At 42.6% G+C, this 25,466-nt stretch overlaps 1 protein-coding gene across 1 annotated transcript; it reads left to right on the top strand.

Annotated features, from left to right (window-relative positions):
• Positions 1-1,936: 1,936 nt before the first annotated feature.
• KICS2 (KICSTOR subunit 2) lies at positions 1,937-24,084 on the top strand. Its single transcript, XM_020990184.2, has 3 exons — positions 1,937-2,206; positions 6,091-6,379; positions 20,456-24,084. The coding sequence occupies exons 1-3, from the start codon at positions 1,972-1,974 to the stop codon at positions 21,270-21,272; spliced, it is 1,341 nt and encodes a 446-aa protein (XP_020845843.1). The 5' UTR covers positions 1,937-1,971; the 3' UTR covers positions 21,273-24,084.
• The last annotated feature ends 1,382 nt before the right edge of the window (positions 24,085-25,466 follow it).

Here is a 25,466-nt window from a genome sequence, read left to right as displayed (position 1 = left end):
AAAGCCAAGATGGGAGTATCTAATTATTCATAACTGCTTTTGTGTCATCAGGCTTAAAGTACTTTGCATCCAACAGGGAAAATAATTTGGCTGTGAGTTGGGGGATAAATAGCTAAATAGTTCCCTTACTATACAACTGAGAGAACTGTCTGAAAATACGAATGATAAAAATGATAAATATTGATCTACACCAAATGTTCTATTTTTTAAGCAAGACCACTAGGACTGAGAGGAATCAATGCTTCATTTCTTTGTCCCTGAAGTCATTTCTCTGTTCATATGGTCTACACCACAAAGGGAGACATTGTAGCTGTTTCTGAAATGCCTGAATAGTATTAGTGAAACTAACCATGGGCTGTTGGAAATGCATATATATACCTATGGGGATGACTCCCTTATGAAAGTAGATCAGAAGAATGAAAATAACACCAGTAAATCCTAAGCATCAGCACTAAATATTCGCCTTGACCACTTCAGGGCAAAATTATAACCTGCTGCTTTACATGTACACTTGGCACATGAAGAAAGAAGAATTTAGGTCAATGTCACATTTTCAAGCAGAGATTGTGTTGGAGATAAATCCAGACTCCTCTGAACCCAAATCCACTACTCTTTAAAATCAAAACCCAAGGTGAGAGAAATGGAACTCTGGGTTCAACTCCTGGTGCTTACACCTCAAGATACATTTATTGTGCCTATGTGCCTGGCACTGTGCTAAGTGTGGCAATAGGAAGACAGACACTTAATACCAATGAGGCTTTGGGCAAGTCATTTCATCTCTCTGAGATTATATCATAATGTATTAGCATTTATATAGCACCTACTATGTGCCAGGAACTGTGCTACGTGTTTTATAAATATTCCCTCATTTGATGCTGACAACCCTAGGAGGTGTTTCTTCATCTATAACAAGAGTGAACTCGTTAAGCGATCTGAGGTCCCTCCCAGTCCTACATTTAAGACTTGTGATGCCAACTTTCCCCCTCAGACCTCCAAAAGCAGTATTTTGTCCCTTTCCAATATACTTATTTTATTTTTATGCATATGTATATATACATATTTATGTGTGTGTTTATATACATCTATATTGCACACACACACTAGATTGTAAGCTCCTGGAGGGCAGGGACTTGACTTGCAGCATATAGCTACAAAGTGTTGGGCTTGATTTTCTAAATTTTTTAGATATACATGCATACATACATATATATATATATATATACACATATATATATATATTTTAAGGCAATTGGGGTTAAGTGACTTGTCCGCGGTCACACAGCTAGTACGTTTCAAATGTCTGGTCTGAGGCCACATCTGAATTCAGGTCCTCTTGACTTCAGGGCCGATGTTCTATCCACTGCGCCACCTACCTGCTCCCAAAGTGTTGGACTTGAACGTCGGTTTCCCACATTCCAGGTCCTTCGCTTTATCTACTGCGCCACCTAGCTGCAAAGCGAACATTTGAACCCAGGTCTTCTGAACCCGGAAGTCCTGCCCTCAAAAAGCTTCCATTCTATTGCAAGCTAACCGCTCTTTGATAGACTGACTGCATGGATTTATGCGAAAATGCAATTACAGCGCCTCTAAGGTCACGACCCGGGCTGGCCGCAGGAGCTCGGCCAGGCCTGGGCTCAGGCCACTGGTTTCCTCGAAGTCCGAACTGGCTACCGCTCTCACTCCCTCTCCGCTTCCCGGATCCGCCCACGAGGGGCGGTGTCGCTCAGTAGCGCCTCCGCGGCGGGCTCGAGCACGAACGCACGCACGCACGCCCTCCTTCAAGCCGTCGCGCACGCGCACGCTCAGAACCCGGAAGCGGGCGCGGCGCGGCGGGGGCGCGGAGAGGGAAGCCGGGGGAAGCCGACAGCCACGTGGGGTCGGGCCGAGCGCAGGCCGGCGAGCGCGCTGGGGGCGGGCCCTCGGGGGCGGGGCTAGGGGCGGAGCCCCGGCGGGCGGAGGGGACCGGCTCGCATGGGGGAGTCCATCCCGCTGGCCGCCCCGGTGCCGGTGGAGCAGGCGGTGCTGGAGACCTTCTTCTCGCACCTGGGCATCTTCTCGTACGACAAGGCCAAGGACAATGTGGAGAAGGAGCGGGAGGCCAACAAGAGCGCGGGGGGCAGCTGGCTGGCGCTGTTGGCCGCCCTGGCCCACCTGGCCGCTGCCGAGAAGGCCTATCACAGCCTTACCTACCTGGGGCAGAAACTAGGTACCGTTCCCTCCAGCCCCGCCGGCCCCTCCCCCATGCCCTTGACCCTGGCGTGACCCCGGGGGGGCGCCCTGCCGGCCGGAGCCCTCAGCCTCTGCGGGAGGCCTCCCCGGGGGGGGGCGTCCTGAGCCGCGGGGTCATGCCCCCCCCACTTGTGACAAGTCACGAGTGGCCCCAGACGTGCGCTCTTGCTTCCCCGTCCATTCTCCTCTTCCCTTCCCCTTCCCCTAAAAACAAAAACAACTCCTCCCCCGCCTCCTTCCTCTGCTCACTTGGCTTCGCAGGCGATAGCGACCCTTGCGGGGTCCGGGACCGAAACTCCCCCCCCCACCGTGTTGCATTAATTGGTCATTGGGAAGTAATCATCTCCCCAAATTAGGTCCGATGACTGCTGTTGCTAATGCCTACTGCGCTAATGTCCGGTTCCTAGTCCCCAGTAATAAGCCTCTTAGAAAACCTAATAGAATTTTACATCTGTTAGTTAAAAAAAAATCGTCTCCAAAGAGAAAGGTCTCAGAAATAGGAACTGAAAAAAGAAAAAAAAACCCTCATGACCTCAGCTTGCTCTCCCCACCAGTGTAGCATCTGGGGGTGGCAGGACCCTGGAGGTGGGATGGGGTCTCTTTTCCTCCTTCCACTCCTGCACCCTTGTCCTAAGTGGCCCCAGATGTTCCTTTCATCACTCATTGCCTTCTTTTGCTTTACTTTCCATCTTCCTTGCTTATGTTATTCGTCATCGAAGATGAGTAACGATTGTTATTACCCTATACATGTTAAATTCCAACCCTTAATTTTTCTTAGAATTTGAGTCACTGGCCTTGTTTTTCAGTCTAATAAGTACACAGTCTGAGTGGTGACTATGAAGGACTAGGCTCTTGAGTAAATAATTACTATCAGGTTAATGGCCCAGTTTTTTTATTTTTCCCCTACTAGCGCCTGTCTCATCTTGATCATAGAGCTTTTAAGGTGGACACGTGGGGCGGGACCTTCTGAAATTTTAACATGAATCCTGTAGCAGTGATTCAAATACAAGGAAAGTTGAAAATTCGGATATGGAATCATTGGCACCAGTGATCAAATAATTTATGTATGTTTTTAACTCTCTTCCCCCTTTTAATTCCAAGCATATTACATATTAGGCAGCTGTTTTGTGGGAGCTCAGAGTATAAATTTATCTCTTATGTTTGCAGTTTTCTGTAGGGGTATGGTTATCATCACAAATGAGAAAACTGCCAAAACCAGAAACTAAGTGTGTAAATTGGGTTCCATCCACATAATGACATCATATAGTCTCCCTTTGGCAAAAACATCACAAGTCATGATGAAGTTGTCCTTGCCAAAGTAAAACCGTCTACTTGTGCCTTTAATCTTTTCCCCCACTTGGTTCCCCCTCCCCCATCTCCTTTCCTCTCTAGGTACTTGCCCCTTCAGTCTTCCCATTCCATACCTGATTTTCAAACTGTTCTTTATACCTATTGCCTGCAAAATCTCTCCTATCCTTTAAAAAAAAAATCTTCACGGTTTACCCCTCCCCCACTCACCACTCCCTCCAGTCAGTCTCTATATATTTTCCCCCTTTCACAGCAAAACTCCTAGGGAAAAAAAAAGAACTGTCTAGTCCAAAGGTGATTCAGTGAAAGGGCCCCGCTTGAGGAACCAGAGGACCACATGTGGCCTTGAGGCAACAGTTTCCTCACCCCTGGTCTCATCCATGCCTCCACTTTTCTCACCTCTCACTTCTCAAACCTTTGCAATTTGGCTTCTGCCCCAGTTATTTGACTGAAACAGTTCTGTCAAGATTGCCAAACATATGTTGTTTGCTAAATACAATGGACTTTTCTCAGTGCTCATCCTTCTTGAAGTCTTTGCAGCTTTTGACACAATTTAACACTTTGAATCTGTCCCGCTAGCTTTGCTATTTGTACTGAGGATTCCACCATTCGTTAGTCACTCAGGTGCAAAGCCTCAGAGCTATCCTTGCCTCCTCTGTCTCCTTTATATCTCATAGCCAGTCAGATGCCAAGCCTTGGCCATTTACGTCCTCCGCATTTAGGCCTTCATCAACTCTCACCTGGACTGTTTGTTAGTATAGGCTTCGAATTGGCGGTCTTCCTACCTCCCATTCTCTTCCCTTTCCAACCTATCTTCCATGTAGCTGCCATATTGTTATTACTAAAGCCCAAGTCGGACCATGTCCCTCCCTATCTCAAGAAGCTTCATCTGGCATTTAATACTCTTCACGGTCTGGCTCTAACCTACGTTTCTAGACTGATTTCACATTATTCCCACTTTTACTTGAAATAGTAAAACTTGAGGTTCATGACACCACCCATATACAACCTTCTGTTTTCTACTTCTGTGCTTTGTATTGGCTTACCAAGAATGTACTCTCTCCACAGATTTTCTAATGCCCAGCTTTGTTCACAAGGAACTGTAGGATAGGCGGGACTTGGGACAAGAATATATATTTATGTAGGTCATTATCAGAGTTTGCTTTTGTTGTTGTTTTCTTTGTTTAGGAACTGGAGCTGATAATTGGCAAGATGGTAAATTCTATAAAGGGCAGACTGGGTTCCAGAACTACCTCTGGCATATATTGGCTTTGTAACTGTGAGCATGTTAGTGAACCTCTCAGATCCCTAGGTACTCCACTAAGACTATAAGTTACTGATGAAATGTCCAGCTGCATTGGGGGAGGGAGTTTCCATACCAATAATTCCTGTGATAATGAAATTGAAGGTTTGGAGAAAAGTAAAGGAAAACTTTTTGAATGAAATAGTTCTTGGGTGATAATGGAAAAGGAGTATAAATGTGACTTAGGATTTGAAACAAAAGTGGACAAGAATTGGGAAGTATTGTGAAAGCTTTCCTTAATTGACTGGTTTGGGATTAGCTGCTTAAATAGGTCATTTCAACAAACAACTTCACTTAAAAAAATTTTTTTTAAATGAGATGTCCTTTGAGTGATGTAGATCTTTGACTATTAAGACAGAGTTCCGAGGTAATCAGTAAAAAGTATCTCTGCCCTTTCCTGAGGCTTCAGCAGTTGTGAGAGCTGTGCTTCTGTCCTTCCTTTGAGGCTCTGTTGTTTTTGGTCTTTTGGTAAGATGTGGGATTGAATGAGAAGATATCTGTGAAGCAAGCTTCTAAATTCATTGACTACATAGAGACCTCTGGTTGCTAAGGAGCTGGTGAAATGTTGCCTCTCTCCAGCCCTCTGCACGTTTGCTGTTAGGCTTTGCAGATTCCCCTTAGACCCCCTTAGCTGCAGTTATGGTTGAATTCCTGCTTGGCTTTTGCTATCAGTAATTTAAATTGTGATTCTTGTTAGTGTCTAATCCCTTGTCAAATATTAGAAGCCTTTCTTCTGTGTGGATTGTGTAGACAGGGTTCTTAGGAAGTTCCTGGATGGTCTCTCTAGAGACCATCTATATGCAGGTTCTGCTTAATGTATGTATATAAAATATATAAATAATGTATGTAAATATATGGTAAAGTTAACAGTCTAAAATGAGGTGGTGATGGTGGGAAGGTCATGTTCTGACTTGCATATTTTACTTCATTTAAAAGTGCCAGGAGAGATATAGTGCTTCTGGATCAGAGGTACAGCCATTGAATTAGATCTGAAACTCAAAGGTGGGGTGGAAAGACTAATTTTTTTTTGGCCTCAGGAACATGGTAATGAGTATTCATTTAATCTTTTATTAAGTGAATTATAAATCAGAATGTATTCAAATTCTGATTATAGGCTTCCTTGAACACTGCCGGAGAACCTGCAGAGTAAGATCTTGAGATCAGGGGTTTTTTTATTTTAGAAACTGGTCCTTTCCTCCTCTCGTTGCTCTTTCTCACCAGTAATGTGCCCCTGTCATTTACCCTAACAGGTGGGCAGTCCTTTTTCAGCAGAAAGGATTCCATCCGGACCATTTACACCTCACTGCACAATGAGTTGAAGAAGGTGGTAGTGACTGGCCGTGGTGCTGCAGGGGGGACTGTTCCTCACTTGGAAGAGCTCCTGTCCCATTTGTCCGAGCAGCTCTGTTTCTTTGTTCAGGCTCGAGTGGAAATTGCTGACTTCTATGAGAAGATGTACACCCTCAGCACTCAGAAGTTCATAAACTCCGAAGAGCTAGTCAGTCTTTTGGAGTCCATCCTGAAAAAATACAGCTCCAGGTCAGTGTAACATCATGACGCAGCTTAGGTGTTGATGAGGTCTAGTGGGCTGCTGAGAGCCCCCCTCCCCACTTTCCCCATCCTCTTTTATGCTTCGAGTGAGATTATAGAAAAAGAATTGTGGGTGTGTAAATAAATATATATGTATATATTTTACATGTATGTGTAAAAATGTATGTATATGTATGTAAAAATAATTGCTAACATTTATGTAGCACCTTGTACGTATAGGTGATATATAGTGTAAGGTGCTATACTAAATGCTTTAGGTTATCTCATCTGATCCTCACGATAACCCTGGGAAGAGGTGCTATTATTATCCCAATTTTTACATATGAGGAGACTGAGGCCAACCGAGGTTAAGTTATTTGTTCAGGGTCACACAGCTAGTAAGTGTCTGAGGCAAGATTTGAACTCAGGTCTTCCTGACTCCAGGCCCAGGACTCTATCAATTATGCTACCTAGCTACCAAATATATATATGTGTGTATATACATGTATGTATGTATTTGTGTACATATACATGTATGTAAATGTCTCTATCATCCTTTCTGGGCCCTGGGGGCAACTGTGCACAAGCAGATGTGAGCTCTTACCTGGGGCACAGAGAAATTAAGTTATGACCTTAACAAACATGAACTTTTCCATATATAAAAAATGGGAAAAGAGTATTACACATAACATCATAAATCATTACTTTGTAATCTTAGGGTTTTTTAAAATATGCATATTAAATGTGTTTGTATCCCCTTCTCAAATTTATACTGTTCTCTTCTGTGCATTTTAGAAAAAGTTTTTCACATTCTTTTCTTTTCTTTTCTTCCTTTTTTCGAGTGTCACTATCACTAACCTTCTACTCCATAACTACCTCTCCCGCTCCACTCCCCCATTAGTCCTTCCTTTGTAACAAATAAGTAGAGTCAAGCAGAATATCCACACACTGGCTGTATGCCAAGACATTTCCCATTCTGCACCTCTATTCTGTTACCTCTCTACAAAAAGGAAGGAAACATTAGTCATTATCAGTCCTCCGGAATTGTGATTGATCATTATATTGAATGGAGTTCTCATTTGTTTCACAGCTGTTCTCTTTTGCAACATTGTGATCATTGTATAAATTCTTCTGGCTCTGAAGAGTGCATTTGACATCATTTCAATATTCAAGTCTTCTCTGGCTTCTCAGAATCCACTCCATTTTATGTGGCTCAATAATATTCCATTACATTCATACACCATAATTTATTCAGCCATTCCCCATACCCCTTTTTTCCAGTTCTTTGCTACAACAAAAAGTGCTGCTAAAAATATTTCTGTACATGTGGGTCCTTTCTCTCCACCTCTGATCCCCTTGGGGTACATGCTTAGGAGTGCTGTTGCTGGGTGAATGGTTCTGGGGTATGGTTCAAATTGGTTTCACTGGTGGAAGGATCATTAATTTCACAGCTCCACTGAGAAGTCATGAGTGTGCCTGTCTTTCCGTAACATCTCCAACAATTGTCATTTTCCTTTTTTTGTCATCTTTTTTTTTTTTAAGGCAGTTGGGGTTAAGTGACTTGCCCTGGGTAACACAACAAGTAAGTGTCAAGTGTTGGGTTGGAGGCCAGATTAGAACTCAGGTCCTCCTGACTTCAGGGCCAGGGCTCTATCCACTGTGCCACCTAGCTGCCCTTTTTTGTCATCTTTGCTCATCTGATGGGTGTGAGGTAGAATTTCAGAGTTATTTTATTTTTCACTTCTCTTAGTAGTGATTAGGAACATTTCTTTCATAGAGTTGTTTATAACTTGGACTTCAAATGATTTTCCCAGGGTCATGCAACCTATTTGTGTCAAAAGTGAGACTTAAAGATGGTAGTCAGCTCTCTTTGACGTGCTGGGTATCCTTGAAGCCTAACCACCACCAGTCAGTCAATAAGCATCTGTTAATAATAATAATGATATCCGTGATAAGGATAGTGCTTTGAGATTTGCCGCGCAGTTGACATCTGGTATCTCATTTGCTCGTCACAACAGTCATGGGAGGTAGGTGCTGTTATCCCCATTTCACAAATACAGAAACTGAGTTTGAATGACTTGCCCAGGGTCACGCAGCTAGTGTGTGTCTGAGGCCGGATTTGGCCTCGGGTCTAAGGGACTGTGTACAGCACCGTGTCTACACGGTGTTACCCGGCGGCCTGCTGTTTATGAACGCACCAGGACAATGATGCGCTATGGAAATTCTCGTCCTTATTTAACAGATATTTTTTTTTCTGAATAGCACTCTTTGATCTTTCCTTCGTGAGCCTTGACATGACCCTGGACTGACTGTTGAACCCTAGGGTTTTTTTGTTCCTAGGTTTTATTGATGATCATCACCATTATTTCTGATTATCTCCCTGCCTCTGACAGAAGAGTCCATCATAACAAAGAAAAACAATGAAGGGAAGCCAAGCAGCAGCTGTCTCTGGCAGCGCCATGTAGGCAGCCTCTCATGCTTCTTTGCTAGAAGGATGGATGGGCATTTTACTCTCTGTTCTTTGGGACTGGGATGGGTCAGCCCAGTTCTTCCAACCCTGACTTCCTTGTCAGGTTGCTTGTCTGTATCCTCTTATTGGATAGACTCTTCTTCTGGGGTTGTGGGACTCACCCTGCCATTCATGGCTTTCATTGTATTGTGGGTGTCATTTTGTCTGAAGCAGCAATATGCCATTCCATTCATAACCATCATTTGTTCAGCTATTCTACACTTGATTCTCGTTTTTGTCGGCCATCCACATTCCAACTCTTCCTGGAAGTACCTTGGTTTTATACACAGCTGCCAAGGCTTGATTCTCCTCTTTCCTTCTTCGAACGGGTATTTAACGTTCAGGGTGTATTTAAGTAAGAGGCAGCATGGTGTAGGGGAAGCCAGGAAGGCCCAGTTTTAAATCAACTGCTTTACCTCCTAGCTCTGTGATCTTGGGCAAGTCACTTAACCTCCTTGTAAAAACTCTTAGTGCAGGGAGTCTCCTTCCATGGTAGTTCCAATACTAATGAAATTGCCAATCCAGACCCTACCCTTTTTATTCCTGAAATGTTCAGTAAAACAAAGGCACAGTATTCCACTTTCCCAGTGTGTCTTTATCTAGTACGTGGTATACCCTAATCTGAGAATTCCTTCAGTTAGAGGCTTTGGGATTAATTTAAACAAAATTACTTTCCTATTTTGTCAATTCTGAAAGTTCAGAGCTCTGTGTACTGTATTGAGTTTCCTTAGGATGAAAGATTCGGATGAATACTGCCCTTTTGCTGGGCTCTTTGCCTTTGTGGCAGACAGGGTTGTTTTTTCTTTTTTTTTTCTTTTTTTGATTTGGTGCTGTGCATCAGAAAACTATTAACTCTTTTTTCTTTTTTTGAGGTCTCAGCATTCTGAAGGAGTAATTTACCCTTTGGTCTCATATTGTTTCAGAAGAACTAATGCACTCAATTTTCAACATAATGGGTCAGTTCCTGCTGGGTGAATAAACTATACTCAGAGCATAAATGGCATCATAAAAAAATTCTGTGGCTAGTCTTTCAACTAAGAGGATGTTTTTGTATTCAGAAATGGAACAAACTTGATGAATACATAAAGCCTAAAACCCTGGCTTTCATTTTAAAGGCCTTTCTGCTGTGAGTTGTTGCAAAGACCCAGCCTGCTAACTGAGATAAATTGGAAGCAGATTTTTTTAAAAAATTATATTTGTTTTCCTTGAGAATGCTAATTGGGTTCAGAGTAGAATAGTTTTGAAGGTATTTTTCCTTCTCCCTTTTTCTTTTTTCTTCTTTTTTTTTTTTAAATTCTGGAAGATAAGAGGAGTTGGACCACTAGCCATTCTTGAGAATCATTAGCATCTTTTGTGGAATTGCCTTCCACAGGATAGGAGTTTTAGCATGTTATAGGTCTGAAGTAGGTACAGTAAAATGCATAGGAAGGAGAATTATTCTAATTCAGCCCTTGCTGGATAAGCATGTCTCTTTTTTTAATAAGATACATTCCTAATAGGACAGGGAGATGATGTGAGTTGTTTCTTTTTTTTTTTTTAAGTGGTAGCAATAGATGTTTTTCCTAATCCAGTGGTAGTTAGCTTTGAATATATTAACCTGGTTCTATAATATACGATGAGCACAAAACAATACCTGATAATTTTTTCTGTTCTGTGCCCAGTAAAAAAAATAATTAATCTTGGAAAATACATAAATACTTAAATGGATCTGGGATCTTATGGATTCAGAAGGTCCCTCCATTGATTCAGATTGCACCTTATCCATGCCTGGCCATTCCATTGTCACTCTTGTCCTTGTTCTCCCCATAGTTCTGCATGCATTGTGCATGCAAGGCTCACCTTGCTTTTTTTGGACATCTCCAAGGCACCAGTGGAGTCCTCTGGCTGGTTACTTGTGCTCTTGTCATATGACTAGTCCATGTCTCTTCCTCAGGAATGCAGTTTCTCAGGAACATCCTTTATTCCCGTTTTTCATACTTCCTTGTTGATTATGATGCATCCTAATTATACTCACTGTATGCCTCTTCATGAAAATTAATATTTAATCTCATGAAAAAAGAGTAAGAATATGGATAAGACATTTATTATAACAGGAATAATCTCTTTTAGCATACACTTTGGACAACTGCAGCTTTCCATGGTATGGGAGATTTTATTCAATGGTTTTAATTTTTTTAAGTTTATAGCTAGAATAGAAATAGTATCATTTGAAATAACAGTACTTCACGTGGTTACCATTTGCATTTCAGAGGACAAAGCTTCTCTGTTGGAGCTCTTTCAATTGCCAGAATTCTTACTGAAGGGAAGACTATTAATGAAACAATTTGTGAGTTCCTCATATGTGGTTCAGCAAGGTTAATGCTTACTAAAAAAAAAATTCATAAGCCCATCAGCACTACTGTAGCTTAATAATTTTAGACACAGTGCACTTGCAGCATTTAATATGCATGTGGAGAACACGTTCAGTCTTATTGCTCATGACCACTGTCTTAAATAATAAGATTTTAGAATCAGAAGGCATTGAAGGGAGTGAGGTGGTGTAGTGGATGGAGCTCTAGAACTGGACTCAGGAAGACCCGACTTCAAATCCAGCCCCAGACGGTAGCTTTGTGACCCTGGGCAGGCCACTTAACCTCTGTCTGCCTCAGTATCATCATCAGTAGAATGAGGATGTTATTCTCACCTGCCTCTCAGGGTTGTTGTGAAGACTAGATGAATCATATTTGCAAAGCACTTGGCAAACCTTATATAAATGATAGTGAGCTATTAACAGGACATGTGTTCCAAGGTGCCTAACCTCGAGGTCCATTGATAGCTTTCAGGAAGTTTGTGAACTTAGAACAAAAAGAGGTGGCATCTTTATTTTTCAGTAACTTTTGAAATTTATCATTTCCTTCAATTATTGAAAAACATAATTCTAAGAAGAGCTCCAAAGGCTTCAGCCTCCTTCCAAAGGGATCTATGACAGAAAAGGCTAAGAACCCCTGAATTTGTCCAATTCCCCATATTACAGAAAGGAAATTGAAGTTCAGGGTTAGTTAAAATCTCGCAGTGAGTTAATAGCAGAACTTCAATGGGAACCAAGACCTCTTGGCTCTAATCTAGTATTCTTTTTTACTATAACTCCAGATGAAAATATTGTGTTTTTAGATGGGTTCATAGATCTAGAGCTGATCTTAGAGGTCCTCTAATCTATAGCTCTTAATTTACAGAAGAGAAGTAGGGCCAGAGAAATTCGCTGATTTGCCCAGGGTTGTCCAGGTGGGTGAGTAGCAGAGAAGAGATCCCAGGTCCTCTGGCTCCCAATCTGGTGCTCTAGAACAGCGCTTCTTAAACTGTGGGTTGTGACCTCATATGGGATTATGAAAAATTTGGCAACAGTAAAAGGTTCCCGAATATGCAACAACCAAAAATTAATTAAAAATCAAATGCATAATGAATCAAGGTGTTTCTGGTAGCACTTTCCCGAGCAGCTTCCTTGCAGCCTTGGTTCTGAGCACAGAATACGTGCACTTTGTATTGCATATGCTGTCACACCACTAAATGCTGCCAAAATGCAAAAAAGGGTCACTAGTGGAAAAAGTTTAAGAAGCTCTGCCTTAGAAAAGAACATTGGGGATGCCCTTAGCTTCAGCCCCCCAGAAGGCCTTGCTGCTGACTCAGCTGATTTAAAGTGCGGGGCTTGGCATTTCTCCAAGGAATTCAGACTGTGCAGATGTTCAGGAGGTAGAAATTTTCTCAGACTATGGGGATCTGCTCATTAGAATGTTATAAGAACCCTCTTTTGCTTCTTAGAGACAGTTCTGAGCCCTTACAATAATTAGAGTAGATCTTCTCGTCACAAAGCTGTCAATTTATACTGCTTTCAGACCCTTTCAAGCTCTCTACCATGGCTAAAATGTGTATTTTTGCATTACAATAATTTAACATCCTGCTCTGGAGTGAAACATGAAAAGCTTCCAGCCACCAAGCAGCATGGAATTGGGGAAATGATGCAGTGTACTGCTAATCCTGAGCCGTGGTGGGCCTACATTAGCATGAATTTTTTAGCTGCTCTTAAGGATGAAATATAACTTTGTCACTAACCCCTAATAGATGTTGAACATTTAAAACATTCCATGTATCTGGGGAATAGCTAATCCAAAATTATTTTTCAAGGTTTGTACAGTGAATTCATAGTCTTTTAAGGACAGCATTGGAAATGAGGAAAAGGGAAGCACGTAGGAAAGCTAATGACAGTTATTTGTTGCTGAATGGTTTTTAAAAAATTTTTTTAATTTAATTTTAATTACTTTAAGCAATTTCAACAGCTTACTATCTGGACGTGTTCCTAGGTTCCCCACCACTTCTAACTGGTGGATGACAAAGAATCCATGAAGTATATGATTTGATCCTCAGAACAACCTGGGAGGGAGGTGCTATTATTAGCTCTGTTTTAGAGCTGAGGAAACTAAGGCAGATAGAAGGTAAGGGACTTGCACAGGGTCACACAGCTAGTAAGTGCCGGAGGTCAGACTTTAACTCAGGTCTTACTGACTTTCTATCCACTGGGCCTCCTAGCTGTTTCTGTATAGCAGTTTATCTCAACCAGGTTTGGGAGTTTTTGTGGTCAGCAAGCTCAGTACGTGCAGAGTGTGATATTTCAGCCACAAAAGTTAAATGTGATCTTTGGCTGCATCGAGAGGGATAGATAGCATCTAGGGATTAGGTGGTGATGGGCATCTCTCTTGGCGAGCTCTTGGTCAGACTCTGCTTATAGTAGTGTGCTCCATTTTGGGCACTATGTTTAGGAAGGACATCGATTAACTGGACAGTGTCTTGAAGTGGTAAACTAGGATGTGGAACAGCCTCTAGTTCGTGCCATATCAGCATATGTTGAAGAAATTAGTGATGTTCAGTTTGGAGGAGACAAGATGTAGGGAGGACGTGGCTGTCTTCCAGGATTTTTGATTTGTTGTCCTTGGCTAACCACCCTGGCTCCAGAATCAAATGACTCAGGTTCAAATCCTGTCTCTGACACTGCCTCTGTGACCTTGGATTAGTCACAATCAGTTTCCTCGTTTGTGAAATGAGGGGCTTGGACTCTGAGGGCCCTATTAGCTCTATCTGTGATCCTGTGAATGAGTAGCAGTGGTTGGAGGCCTCAGTTTGCCTCTTTATAGCTTCTCATCAAAAGTGGCATGGGTTGGGTGGAGTTAGCTTCCCTGTACTGAAGGTCTTTGAGTCGGAGCCAGGTGACCACCTGTTGAGTATGTTATAAAAGGGATTTTTTTTTGTGGTTTGGGTGGATACAGTGACAGTCCTTCTAATTAAAAAATTCTGGGACTCTCAACAAGGCCCCACAGAATCCTAGTATATCACTGTGGGGAACATTTTGGTGTTAGCAAAAACTTTACCATCAAAAGTATTAAATGTGAAATGCGTGTGTCAAGTGCTTCCTGTGTGCAAAAATTTTTGAGTATAAGCTTAATGTACTCAGTTTCAGAATTTCTCTCCAACTGCCCCCTCCCCCCCGATTATAGATTCTGTAATCTTTCCCAGAGGGTTTTGTGTTTAAAACAGTTTTAGAGATCCTGTTTTGAGGTTTGTGTTGATGAAGGCAACAAGATTCCAACTGTGGGCTGGCCAGGGCAGAGTTAGGTAGGACCATTGCCTCCTCATTTATGGGGGCTGTGTCTCTCTTAATGTAGCCTAGGATCACTTAGGCTTTCTCGGCTGCCATGTCAGAAGTCAGATGCAAAATGTCCGTCAGGGTTCTGTCCTGGGCCCAGGCACTCTTTTTTTCTCGCTCTGTACGAATTCATTTGGTGATCTCATCAGCTCTCATGGATTTAATTGCCTGTCCTGCCCCAATATCTATGCTGACCTCCACTCTCACATCTCCAACAGCCTTTCAGACATCTCAAATTGGATATCCAGTAGAAATATCCGAAACTCAGTATATGGAACTCATCTTTCCCCCTAAACCCTCCCTACTTCCTTCTCTATTACTGTAGAGGGCAACACCATCCTCCCATCCCCAGGCTCACAGCCCAAGAGTCCTCTTGAATTCCTAATTATTTCAGCCACATCCAAGCTTTTGGCAAGGCCTGTTGATTTCACCTTTACAACATCTCTTGAATATGCTCCCTTCTCTTTTCTGACACTGCCACCTCCTTTGTACAGGCTCCCTGGTACCTCACCTCTGAACTATTACAGTGGCCTGCTGTTGGGTCTGCCTGCCTCAAGTCTCTCCCCACGCCAATCTATTCTCCATTTAGCCACCAAAATGATTTCCTTAAAGGACAGATCTGACCATATCAACGTCCCCACCCCCAATAAATTCCAGTGGTTCCCTCTTGCCTCCTGGAGCAATTATAAAATGTTCTGTTTGGCATTCAAAGGCCTTCATCGCCTAGCCCCCTTTCACCTTTCCAGTCTTACACGGTACTTCCAAACGTGTACTTTTCAGTCCAGTGACACTGGCCTCCTGGCTGTTCCATGAACAAGAAACTCCGTATTAGCTCTGGGCATTTTCTTTGGCACTCCTCCAAGCCTGGAATACTCTCCCTCCTCCACTCTAATTACTGACCTCACTGGCTTCCCTCAAGTCCTCACTAAAATCCTACCTTGTATGAGAAGCTTTCCCCAACTCCTTAATTCTAGTGTTTTCCCTCTGTTAATTATTTCCTGTTTATCCTTTAGATAGCTTGCTTTGTAAATATTTGTTTGCATGTTGCCTTCCCCCTGTGAGACTATCAGCTTTTTGAGGGCAGGCACTGGTTTTTTGCCTCTTTTCTTATCCTCAGGTCTTAGTCCAGTGCCTGGCACATAGGCGCTTAATAAATATTTATTAATTAATTGATAGTAGTAGATTACTCAGTTAAACAAAAATACTTTTATTTGGATCTTAGTAACTCTATATTGTTGTCAGGGCCCTGTCTTGGGCTCTGTTCTGGCCAGCATTTTATCATTGATGCGACAGAGGCCAGATGCTGCTCATATATTTAAGTGACACAGAGTAGCAGGAATAGGTGATATGCTGGCTGACAGGATTGGGCTCTCAGAACATTTTGACAGGTTAGAAGTGAGCAGGGGTAAATGTGATGAGGATAAATGCAAAATCCCAAATGTGGTAAAAAAAAAAATCAGCTGCACCAAGACAGGTTGAGGTGGGTTCTGTCTAGGAAGCAGTTCACTGCAAAAGACTGTAAGGATGCTAGCTGGTGGCAAGCTCAGGGTGAGAAGACAGTGAGATGTAAAGAGTTCATGTGACTTCACACTTCAGTGAATATGTTCTGTTGCCAGACCCTCCCAAGGTGAAGATTTTAGTGCCTCAAGTGCCTTCTCATCTTGGCAATTCCCTGATAGAATATAAGCTCCTTGAAGGCAGGAACTATCTTCTTTCTTTTTTTTTAAATTTTTTTAGGCAATTGGAGTTATATGACTTGCCCAGGGTCACACAGCTAGTAAGTGTCAAGTGTTTGGTCTGAGGCCAGATTTGAACCAACCACTGTGCCACCTAGCTGCCCTGAACTATCTCATTTCTCTTGTATCCCTAGCACCTTGCCCAGTTCCTGGCAATAGTAGTCCGTTAATGAATTCTGATTGTTTGAACAATTGATTCTAGTTCAAGACCTCACATCTGTCTTCCACAGAAGCTTTATCCTGCCATGATGGAGGATTCCTTCTTGGTCTTTTCTAAGACTCTAATCTTAGGCTGCCTTAATGAAAGTTTGGGTCCTGAAGCAAGGGAAGGAGACCACTCAGCAGACCTCTCACTGGATCCTTCTCACAGACCACGTCTTAAGTATTGTGAACAGTTTTTGGGGCCCCATTTTGGAAGACATTGACCAGATTATGGAAGACAACATGCTAGGCCATGCTAAGCTAAAGGAGTTGGTGGTGTTTAGTCCAGAGAAGAGAGCACTTGGAGGCAGGGAGAAGGGGAGTTTTGAGAGCAGCCTTGAGATATTTGGATTGTTGCCAGGTCCCCATCAGTGCCAAGCCTGCCATCCTGTGGTCCCATGGGGAAGAGTGGCTGGGTGGGTTTTTCCTCTAGGCCCAGTGGGTGGAAGCTGCAAGGACACAGGTTTTAGCCCAACCTTAAGAGAAGCTTTGGAACCATTAGAACTGTCTGAAAATGGAATTGGAGGTGGTAAGAATGCGAGATCTGGAGCCAGAGGGCCAGGGTGAAGGCCAGCTCTGCCTGTGTGACCTGGGAGAAGTCACTTCACCTCTCTAGGCCTCAGTTTTCTCATCTGTAAAACAGGGAGTTGGACTAGGTGACTCTCAGGGCTCCTTCCAGCTGGAAGTCTATGAGGCGATGTCACAGGAGGAAGTAAGCTCCCACTTACTGGAATTCTGCAAGTAGAACTGGGACAGTGACTGATTCCTGGGATAATATAGGATCGTAGATTTAGGGCTGGAAAGGCCCCCATTGCACACCCACTACTTCATAGCCTCCAAGCCCTGACTTGATACTGAGTCACATTCTGCTCCATCAGATTCTCTTCCACCCCACAGTGTGGTGTGATGTATTACAAGTGAAGAACTTTGAAGTCCCCTGAGGAAAAATGCTAGATCCATGTGACTTTTAAAAATGTTACAGTAATAATAGCTAGCATTTATATAGCTCTTTAAAGTTTACAAAGCGCTTTCCAAATATCTCATTTTATCCTCACATCAGCTTGGAAAGATAGGTGTTATTATTATCCTCATTTATCTTCACCCAAATGAGGAAACTGAGACACAGAGCAGTTAAGTGGCGTAACTAATAAGCATCTGAGGCTGGATTTGAACTCAAATCTTCCTGACTCCAAGTTCAGTGCTCTGTCCAATGGGCCATCTAGCTGTCTTCATATAACCTACATTTGTTTATTCCTCCCTTTTTTCTTCTCATTTTCCCTGTATGTGGGTGAGGTGACGTCTAAAAATTTAATATTCAAATGCCTATGGACTAGCTATGTAACAGGAGCTCCCCTGTTAAGGAAATCCTTCCAGAGAAAGTGTAGCTTCTATAAATCCTTCTAAAGGTTATAAAGTTTATAAGGGTGGTTTCTGTGTATTTAACAGGAGAGACCTCATGAATCAGTATAGCCCACATCTGAAAACACTGGGTGGGCCAAGAGGCTTTTCTCATCAAGAAAGAAAAAAGTGCTAGGTAGGTCCTGACAAGAAGCAAAGTTAAATTAACTGGCTATTAGGTTAGAAACAGGCGGCCTGTTGTAGCATAGAAAGCCCTGCACTTGGTGTCAGAAGATCCAGGTTTGAGTGTGGGCAATGCCACTTGATTGTGTGACTCTGGGAAAACTTAACTTTACTAAGCGTTTTCTTATTTATTAAATGGGTTTAACAATCACTTGTGTCAGTCTGTCAGTCAGTAAACATTTATTAAGTGCCTGCTGTGTGCCAGGCACTGTGCTAAGTCCTGGGGATAAGAAAAATAGGTAAAAAGACAATCCCTGCCCTCAAGAATCTTACAATCTCATGGGAGAGACGGCATACAAGCAAATATATACAGAGCAAGCTATCTACAGGATAAATGGGAAATAATTAACAGAGGGAGGGTACTAGAATTAAGAGGGCTTGGAGAAGGTTTTGTAGAAGGTAGGATTTTAGTGAAGTCAGGGAGGTCAGTAGTGGGAGTGGAAGAGGGAGAGCATTTCAGACATGGAAGACAGCCAAAGAAAATGCCTGGAGGTGAGAGATGGAGTGCTTTGGTCATGGAACAGCCGGGAGGCTGGTGTTGCTGGACTGAAGAGTTGGGGTAGGGGAGTGGAAGTATGAGAAGACTGGAGAGTAGGAGAGGATTAGGTTCTGAAGGGCTTTGAATCTCAAATGAAGCATTTTGTATTTGATCCTGGAGCCACTGGAGTCTATTGATTAGGGAGTGACACAGTCAGACCTGCACTTTAGTGAGGAGCTGACTGACCAAGGGGTCAAGATGGGTACAAGAGGAGAATGGATAGTGCAGAGGAAGTAGCCTACGGGAGAATTGAAGGGTCTTGGGATTGGAGGTCATAGTGAGGATGGAAAGTAGGGTTAGGTAGGGAAAGACAGAGGGAGAGGTGAAAAACCAAGAGATGATGGTCAGATCGGGGGATTTCAGAATTCTTGAACATGGGGGTGGTACATGTATTGTGGGTGATGGCAAGATCAAGGGCAAGACCTTGTGTGTGTGTGTGTGTGTGTGTGTGTGTGTGTGTGTGTGTGTGTGTGTAGGTTGGTTGTACGAGTAGGTCATGAGAAGTGTCATAGGTTGAAAAACCAAATAGTTGAGGCATTTGAGTATTTATGTTGAAATCCCCTAGTATGAGGGCAGGAATTGGGGAGGAGAAAAAAATTAGGAGCCAGGTACTGACCTCCTTGGGGAAGGAAGGGGTAGATGTGAACAGAGAGGAAGAGGGATTACAAAGGGATGGAGGCACAGGCAGAACCTGGGAATGGCAGGAGGGAGCAAGGAGTATTCCATTTCCCCTAGTGAGCCAAGGGGAGTGAGGGAAGGCGTAGCTGGTACATGGGCACTGCTTATCTCGTAGAATTGTTATGGAAATAGTGCTTCCTAATTATCAAGTTCTGAATAAATATGAACCTTATTAGTAGGAACAGATCAATGTTTACACAAAGACAATTAATGGAGAAGAAACCAAAATGAAGATAATTAAAAATTATATATTAACTATGTTGTCTGTTTTGTTTTTAAGCATCTCAGTGGCACAGTGGATAGAGTATTGGACTTGGCTTCAGGATCACCTGAGTTCAAATCCTGCCTCAGACATTTACCCTGTGCAAGACACTTAACCTCATTTGTAAAGTGGGGATAGTAATAGTACCTTATCTTACAGGGCTGCTGTGAGCATCAAATGAGCTAACATCTATAAAGTGCTTTGTGAACCTTCAAGTGCCAGCTTTTATTATTTTTTATTATATGAATATGTAAATGTGGCAGACTTTTGGGAGCCAGGGCTGAGTTATTGTCTGTCTGGTTAGGTTTATTGTGTCCTTATAGCCCTTTTGGTGTCCATATAGTATCCTTAAAACCAGTAGCCAGAAGGAAAAAAAAGTTTGTCTTACTTACAGTATTACTTCTACAATAAACAATAAGCAAACTCAAGCAAGAAAGAAGAATTACAATCAAGATTAATAACACCTTTATTTTTGAAAAGGGGCCCTGTATTGAATTTGCCACACAAAGAACTGTTCTAGAAAGTCTCAATTTGTATAGCCATAAAGTGAAGTTGTTGAAAGTTTTTATTGATGTCATTAGTTTTCCCTCCTAGAGAGCTATTCCATATAACAATATAATCATTTTAAAGACAATAAAAAAGAAAAAGAGGAAAATCAACATAACTGATAAGTTCATTGGACAAAGTCTAAAAATATGTGCAGATATTTCTGAATTAAAAATTGACTTAAGAAGCTGAGACGTGTTCAGAATGACTTTGAATTGGCTTGAAATTCTTCCATTTTCCCCACTCCTTGATCCTACTGTTACAGCATTTAACTGACCAATGTATTTTTGTTTTGGTCAGCAAAATCTACATTGAGTAATATTTCTACTTACTTCTTTTAAAATATTTTCTTCTTCTCTCTAGATTTCACCACCCAATTCTCAGCCCTTTGGAGAGCAGTTTCCAGCTGGAAGTTGATGTCCTGGCCCATCTCTTAAAGTCCCAGGCTCAGATCTCCGAGTGGAAGTTCCTCCCATCCCTGGTCAACTTGCACAGCGCCCACACCAAGCTGCAGACGTGGGGCCAGATCTTTGAAAAGCAGCGGGAGACTAAGAAGCATCTGTTCGGAGGGCAGTCTCAGAAGGCTGTCCAGCCCCCGCACCTCTTCCTTTGGTTGATGAAACTCAAGAACATGCTCCTGGCCAAGTTTAGCTTTTATTTTCATGAAGCCCTGAGCCGACAAACAACAGCTTCGGAAATGAAGGCGCTGACTGCGAAAGCCAATCCTGACCTTTTTGGGAAGATCTCTAGCTTTATTAGGAAGTATGATGCTGCCAACGTGTCTTTAATCTTTGACAACAGAGGCTCTGAGAGCTTCCAGGGGCATGGTTACCATCACCCTCATTCCTATCGAGAGGCCCCAAAGGGAGTGGATCAGTACCCAGCTGTGGTATCCCTGCCCAGTGACAGGCCTGTCATGCACTGGCCCAATGTCATCATGATCATGACTGATCGGACCTCTGACCTGAACACCTTGGAGAAAATTGTCCACTTCTACGATGACAAAGTCCAGAGCACCTACTTCCTGACCCGCCCAGAGCCTCACTTTACCATTGTTGTCATTTTTGAGTCTAAGAAATCAGAAAAAGATTCCCATTTCCTCTCCTTCCTCAATGAACTCTCACATGCCCTTAAAAACCCCAAAGTATTTGCAGGCCTGAAACCTGGATCCAAAGGGTAGTAGGCTTATTAGAGTGACAGTTTCTCAAGGCTGATTAACAAGACTGCTGTAATTTTTGGTGATTCAGGTCACATCCGTTGATGATTCTTTAAAAGCTAAATTAAAGAAAAATTGTCATGACATGTATTGCACATTTCATATGTAATTATGGCCATTTAAGTTAAATATCCAAAGATGACTATAGTAAGTGATCATGGGTACTGTGTATCTCTGTGTTGGACAGAGTGATCTCAGTGTTTTTTCCACATTTTCCTGAGTTTTGTGTGATTTGAGTATTTATTTGGTCCTTGACTTTGTGAGGGAGGAGGTAGTAAAAAGGGGCAGGGCGTGTGTGTGTGTGTGTGTGTGTGTGTGTGTGTGTGTGTGCGTGTGTGTGCGCGCGCGCGTGATATTCTTGCTAGCTGCTGTATCTTCTTCTAGTCCTTGAGTTCTGGTGCAATGTTTTTTTTTTTTCCTGTTGTATGGAAAAAGTAATTAGGATGGAAAAAATTAAATGGCCTTTATAGAATTCACTATTATATGATTTCTGTCAAGAAATCTCCGATCAGCAAAAGGATTATGTTTGGGGTTCTAATTTATTAAATGATCTTTTATGATGCCCAAATGATGAGCACAATACTCTAGTTTTAAAAGAATTATTTAATTAAGTTTTATCTTGGTAATTTTTTGTTTTTATACCCCAGTCATTTTTGCATGCCAGAGAGATTCCCACTTCAGAGAGAGATTCACTCTCACACTTCTGAAATTGAATAATCCCCTATAACAACAATAATAACCTAGTTAAAAATAACCAATACAGTGGCTGTATCGGACTATATTTTTAGAACCTTTTGCCCTCATAGTCCCTCACCTATTTGCAAAGAAGGGCAAGGCATGTGTACTTTTTTCTCGTCACCTCTCTGTTTAATAAAAAGACACATCTAGCTGTGAATCCCATAGAAGGGAAGGTATCTCCATTCAAAAACCCCTAAAAGATGACCCCCCGTTTCAGAGATTGCGTCTTTTCCTCATAATCTGAATGCCTTCTTTAGTCTCTAACTTTATCAGGATTTTGGGGTGGAGGCTAGTAGAACATGTAAGCAAGCCCCTTTCGGTTTAAAATTTCTCAATTTGCATTAACATTGGGATAGTATAGGTCAGGGGTGGGGAACATTCGGTCTTGAGGCCACATGTGCCCCTCTGTTTGTTCTGTGAAGTTTGGATTCAGGCAAAGGGCTGCATTTAGGACCTAGAGGGCCACATGTGGCCTTGAGGCTGCAGGTTCCCCACCCCTGGTCTAGGCACTAGATCTTGGATTTCTTTGGTATACAGAACTCCCGGATTAGGAAACTCCCGTCTACCAATGCAAGTAGTCACCACCCCTATAATAGTCTCCAGAGATTTGCTTGCTTAGAGCCCTAAGTGAAGTGCCCAGTCACACACACAAGTCAGTGAGTGTCAGATGATGGATTAAAATCAGGATAATCCATTATTCAGGAGTTCCCCATTCTTTAGCTCACAACCTTTTTATTTTTCACTTTTTTTGTTGCTGAGATCTTCATTTTAAAGAATCACTTACTTCCCAGTTATTTTTAGGAATAAACAGCATCTAGCCTTTGACTTTATTTGAAAAGCTCAGTGACCCACTTTTCAAATGGCCAGAAGAAAGGTGGCACTACTTGTGCTTATAAAACTTAGTTGTGTATTCCCAGGACCCCTTCCTGCTTGGACAAGCAGCAAAATACTTAAGCACAGTTGAACTGAGACTGTCTTTGCCTTTCTGCCACTAATTTATATTTAGACCCAGTTATACATCTTAACATGTGCTTGACTTCAGTGGGTGTCCATGAGGACTGCATGGATCAGGGGAGGCTTAATGGGGTATGGAGTCCTTTACAGCAGGCTTATTGATCCAGAATGCGAATAAGCCCTAACGGGTAAATCGAGCCATTAGCATCTGACAGCCACTTCATAGTCTGTGTGAGATGTAATGTTCTGGTCGATTCAGTCTCTCCCAGTTGTTCAGAGGCAGGCCTCACATGGGGGCCCCCAGCAAGAAGCTAAGTATTGGAACTGGGCTGAGAAGTAAAATGTACCATTCTAGAGAGCGGAGCCCTGGTGGGTTGGCGTTCAGACACGGGAAAGGTTGACTACTTCAGACTTAGAAAATTGGAAGGAAGCTTCCAGTAGTCTGTTTTCCAGGGTCAGCAGGTGCTTTAAAAAAAAGTGGCATAATTTGCAAATATTGAATTTAACAAACGCTTGTCAAATACCTACTATATGCAGGATACTTCCAGGCACTTAGAAGTGAATGTATTTGGTTGGTTTCCATGGGATTTGGAGCAGGAAGGCTCCCTTTTGCTCGAATGATCAAGTGCAGATTTGTCTCTTTGGCATTTCAAAGCCCTTCACAACCTTGCCCCAACTTATCTTTGATTGTCCGTGACTCTTCATGTCCTCTAGGATCCAGCCAAGGTCACCGTGCTGTTCCTTGCCCATGACATTCCATCTCCCGTCTGCCTTTGCTCAGCCTTTCCCACATCACACACCTGGGATCCACACCTCACTTCCACCTCTTTCCTTCAAGACTCAGCTCAAAGCCTTCCTTCCACGTAAAGACATTTGTGATCCCAACAACCATTAATGCTTCCCCACCACTCCCCCAATTTACTTTGTGTATATGTTGTATATTTATGTGACCATGTTGTTTTCCATGGTAGAATGGAAGCTTCTTGAGGGCAGGGACTGTTTCGTTTTTGTCTTTGTATCTCCAGCATGTGGCACAGTGCTTGGCACACAGTAGGTATCTAATAAATGCTTGTTTATTGATTTATCTAGTCTAAATCCATTATTTGAAGCCTAGAGCAGTAAAGTAACTTGCTGAAGGCCAAGGGATATAATATATAGCAAGGCTTGAGTTGGAATTCAAGTCTTCTAATTCCAAGTCTTTCACTCTTTTTCTTTTTCTTTTTCTTTTTTTTTTTTGGTGAGGCAGTCAGGGTTTAGTGACTTGCCTAGGGTCACACAGCTAGTAAGTATTAAATGTCTGAGGCTGGATTTGAACTCAGGTCCTCTTGACTCCAAGGCCAGAGCTCTATTCACTGCGCCACCTAGCTGCCCCCTTTCACTCTTTTTCACTAAAAATGTAAAATAGTAATTTTCCCTGAGCATTTTAGTCACACTGGTTCTTGATAGGGAAATGGTCTTGAAGCCAGAAAGACCTGGGTTCAAATCCTGCCACTGAAATACTTCACTGTTACATAGCACTTACTTTGTACAATTATCTCATTTGATTCTCATAACAACCCTGGGAGGGAGGTGGGATTATTATCCCCATTTTATAGGTGAGGAAACTGAGGCAAACAGGTTAAGTGACTTGCCTAGGGTCACACAGCCAGTAAGTTTGAACTTAGGTCTTCATAGAGCTTAGGTGCTCTATCCTCTGTGCCACCAGCTGCTCCTTAGGCAGCTCCCAAGTTGCAGAGGAGGTGCCAGCTGGAATTGGTAGAGGGGGGTTTCCTCATCTGGATGTTCCCTCTGCCAATAAAATCCCAGGTTCAGTCCTTAACTCTGTGCTAATTTCGCTTTACATTGAAGTGGAAGCAGAATTTAAAAAGTAAACAACACAGAACTGAAAAGGAACTTGGCCATCTAGTCCAATCCATGCACAAAAAGAATCGCCGTTATAGTATACCGGAGGAGTGATTGAACATTTCGAAGGAGGGCCCAGCACCTCTTGACGTTGTCCATTCCACTCTCGGACATCATTAGGAAGTTTTTCCTGACATCAAGCCTGAATTGGCCTCTCTATCTTTCCTGTGACCTTTGCCACCAGTTTTGCCTTGTGAGGTCAAGCAGAAAAAATTCTGACCCCACTTCTCCATGAAAGCCCTTTAAATCCTTGAAAACAGCTATCCTGTCTACCCCCTTCCCTCTAGTCTTCTCCAAGTTAAGCCCAGTTCATTCAAGCAGTCCTGTTATGACATGGACTCAAGATTCTTCACCATGCTGGTTGCCCTCTTCTGGACATTTTCCAGATTGTTACCGTTGTCCATCTTCAGCTATGGCGCCCAGAGCTCTGGGTAAGGTCTGATAAAGGCAGAGTATATGAGGAGCCCCCATTCCTAGAAGTTAGGCCACCTAATGTAGCCCAAGATGGTATTAGCTTTTTGGCCACTGTATCCCACTCAGACTGAGCTTGCAAGACACTCATCC

This window comes from Phascolarctos cinereus, unplaced genomic scaffold (genome assembly GCF_003287225.1).
Source record: "Phascolarctos cinereus isolate Bilbo 61053 unplaced genomic scaffold, phaCin_HiC Scaffold_1;HRSCAF=81, whole genome shotgun sequence".
NCBI lineage: Eukaryota > Metazoa > Chordata > Mammalia > Diprotodontia > Phascolarctidae > Phascolarctos > Phascolarctos cinereus.
The sequence above is the reverse complement of the archived record's forward strand: the minus strand, read 5'-3'. Positions and strand labels throughout refer to the sequence as shown.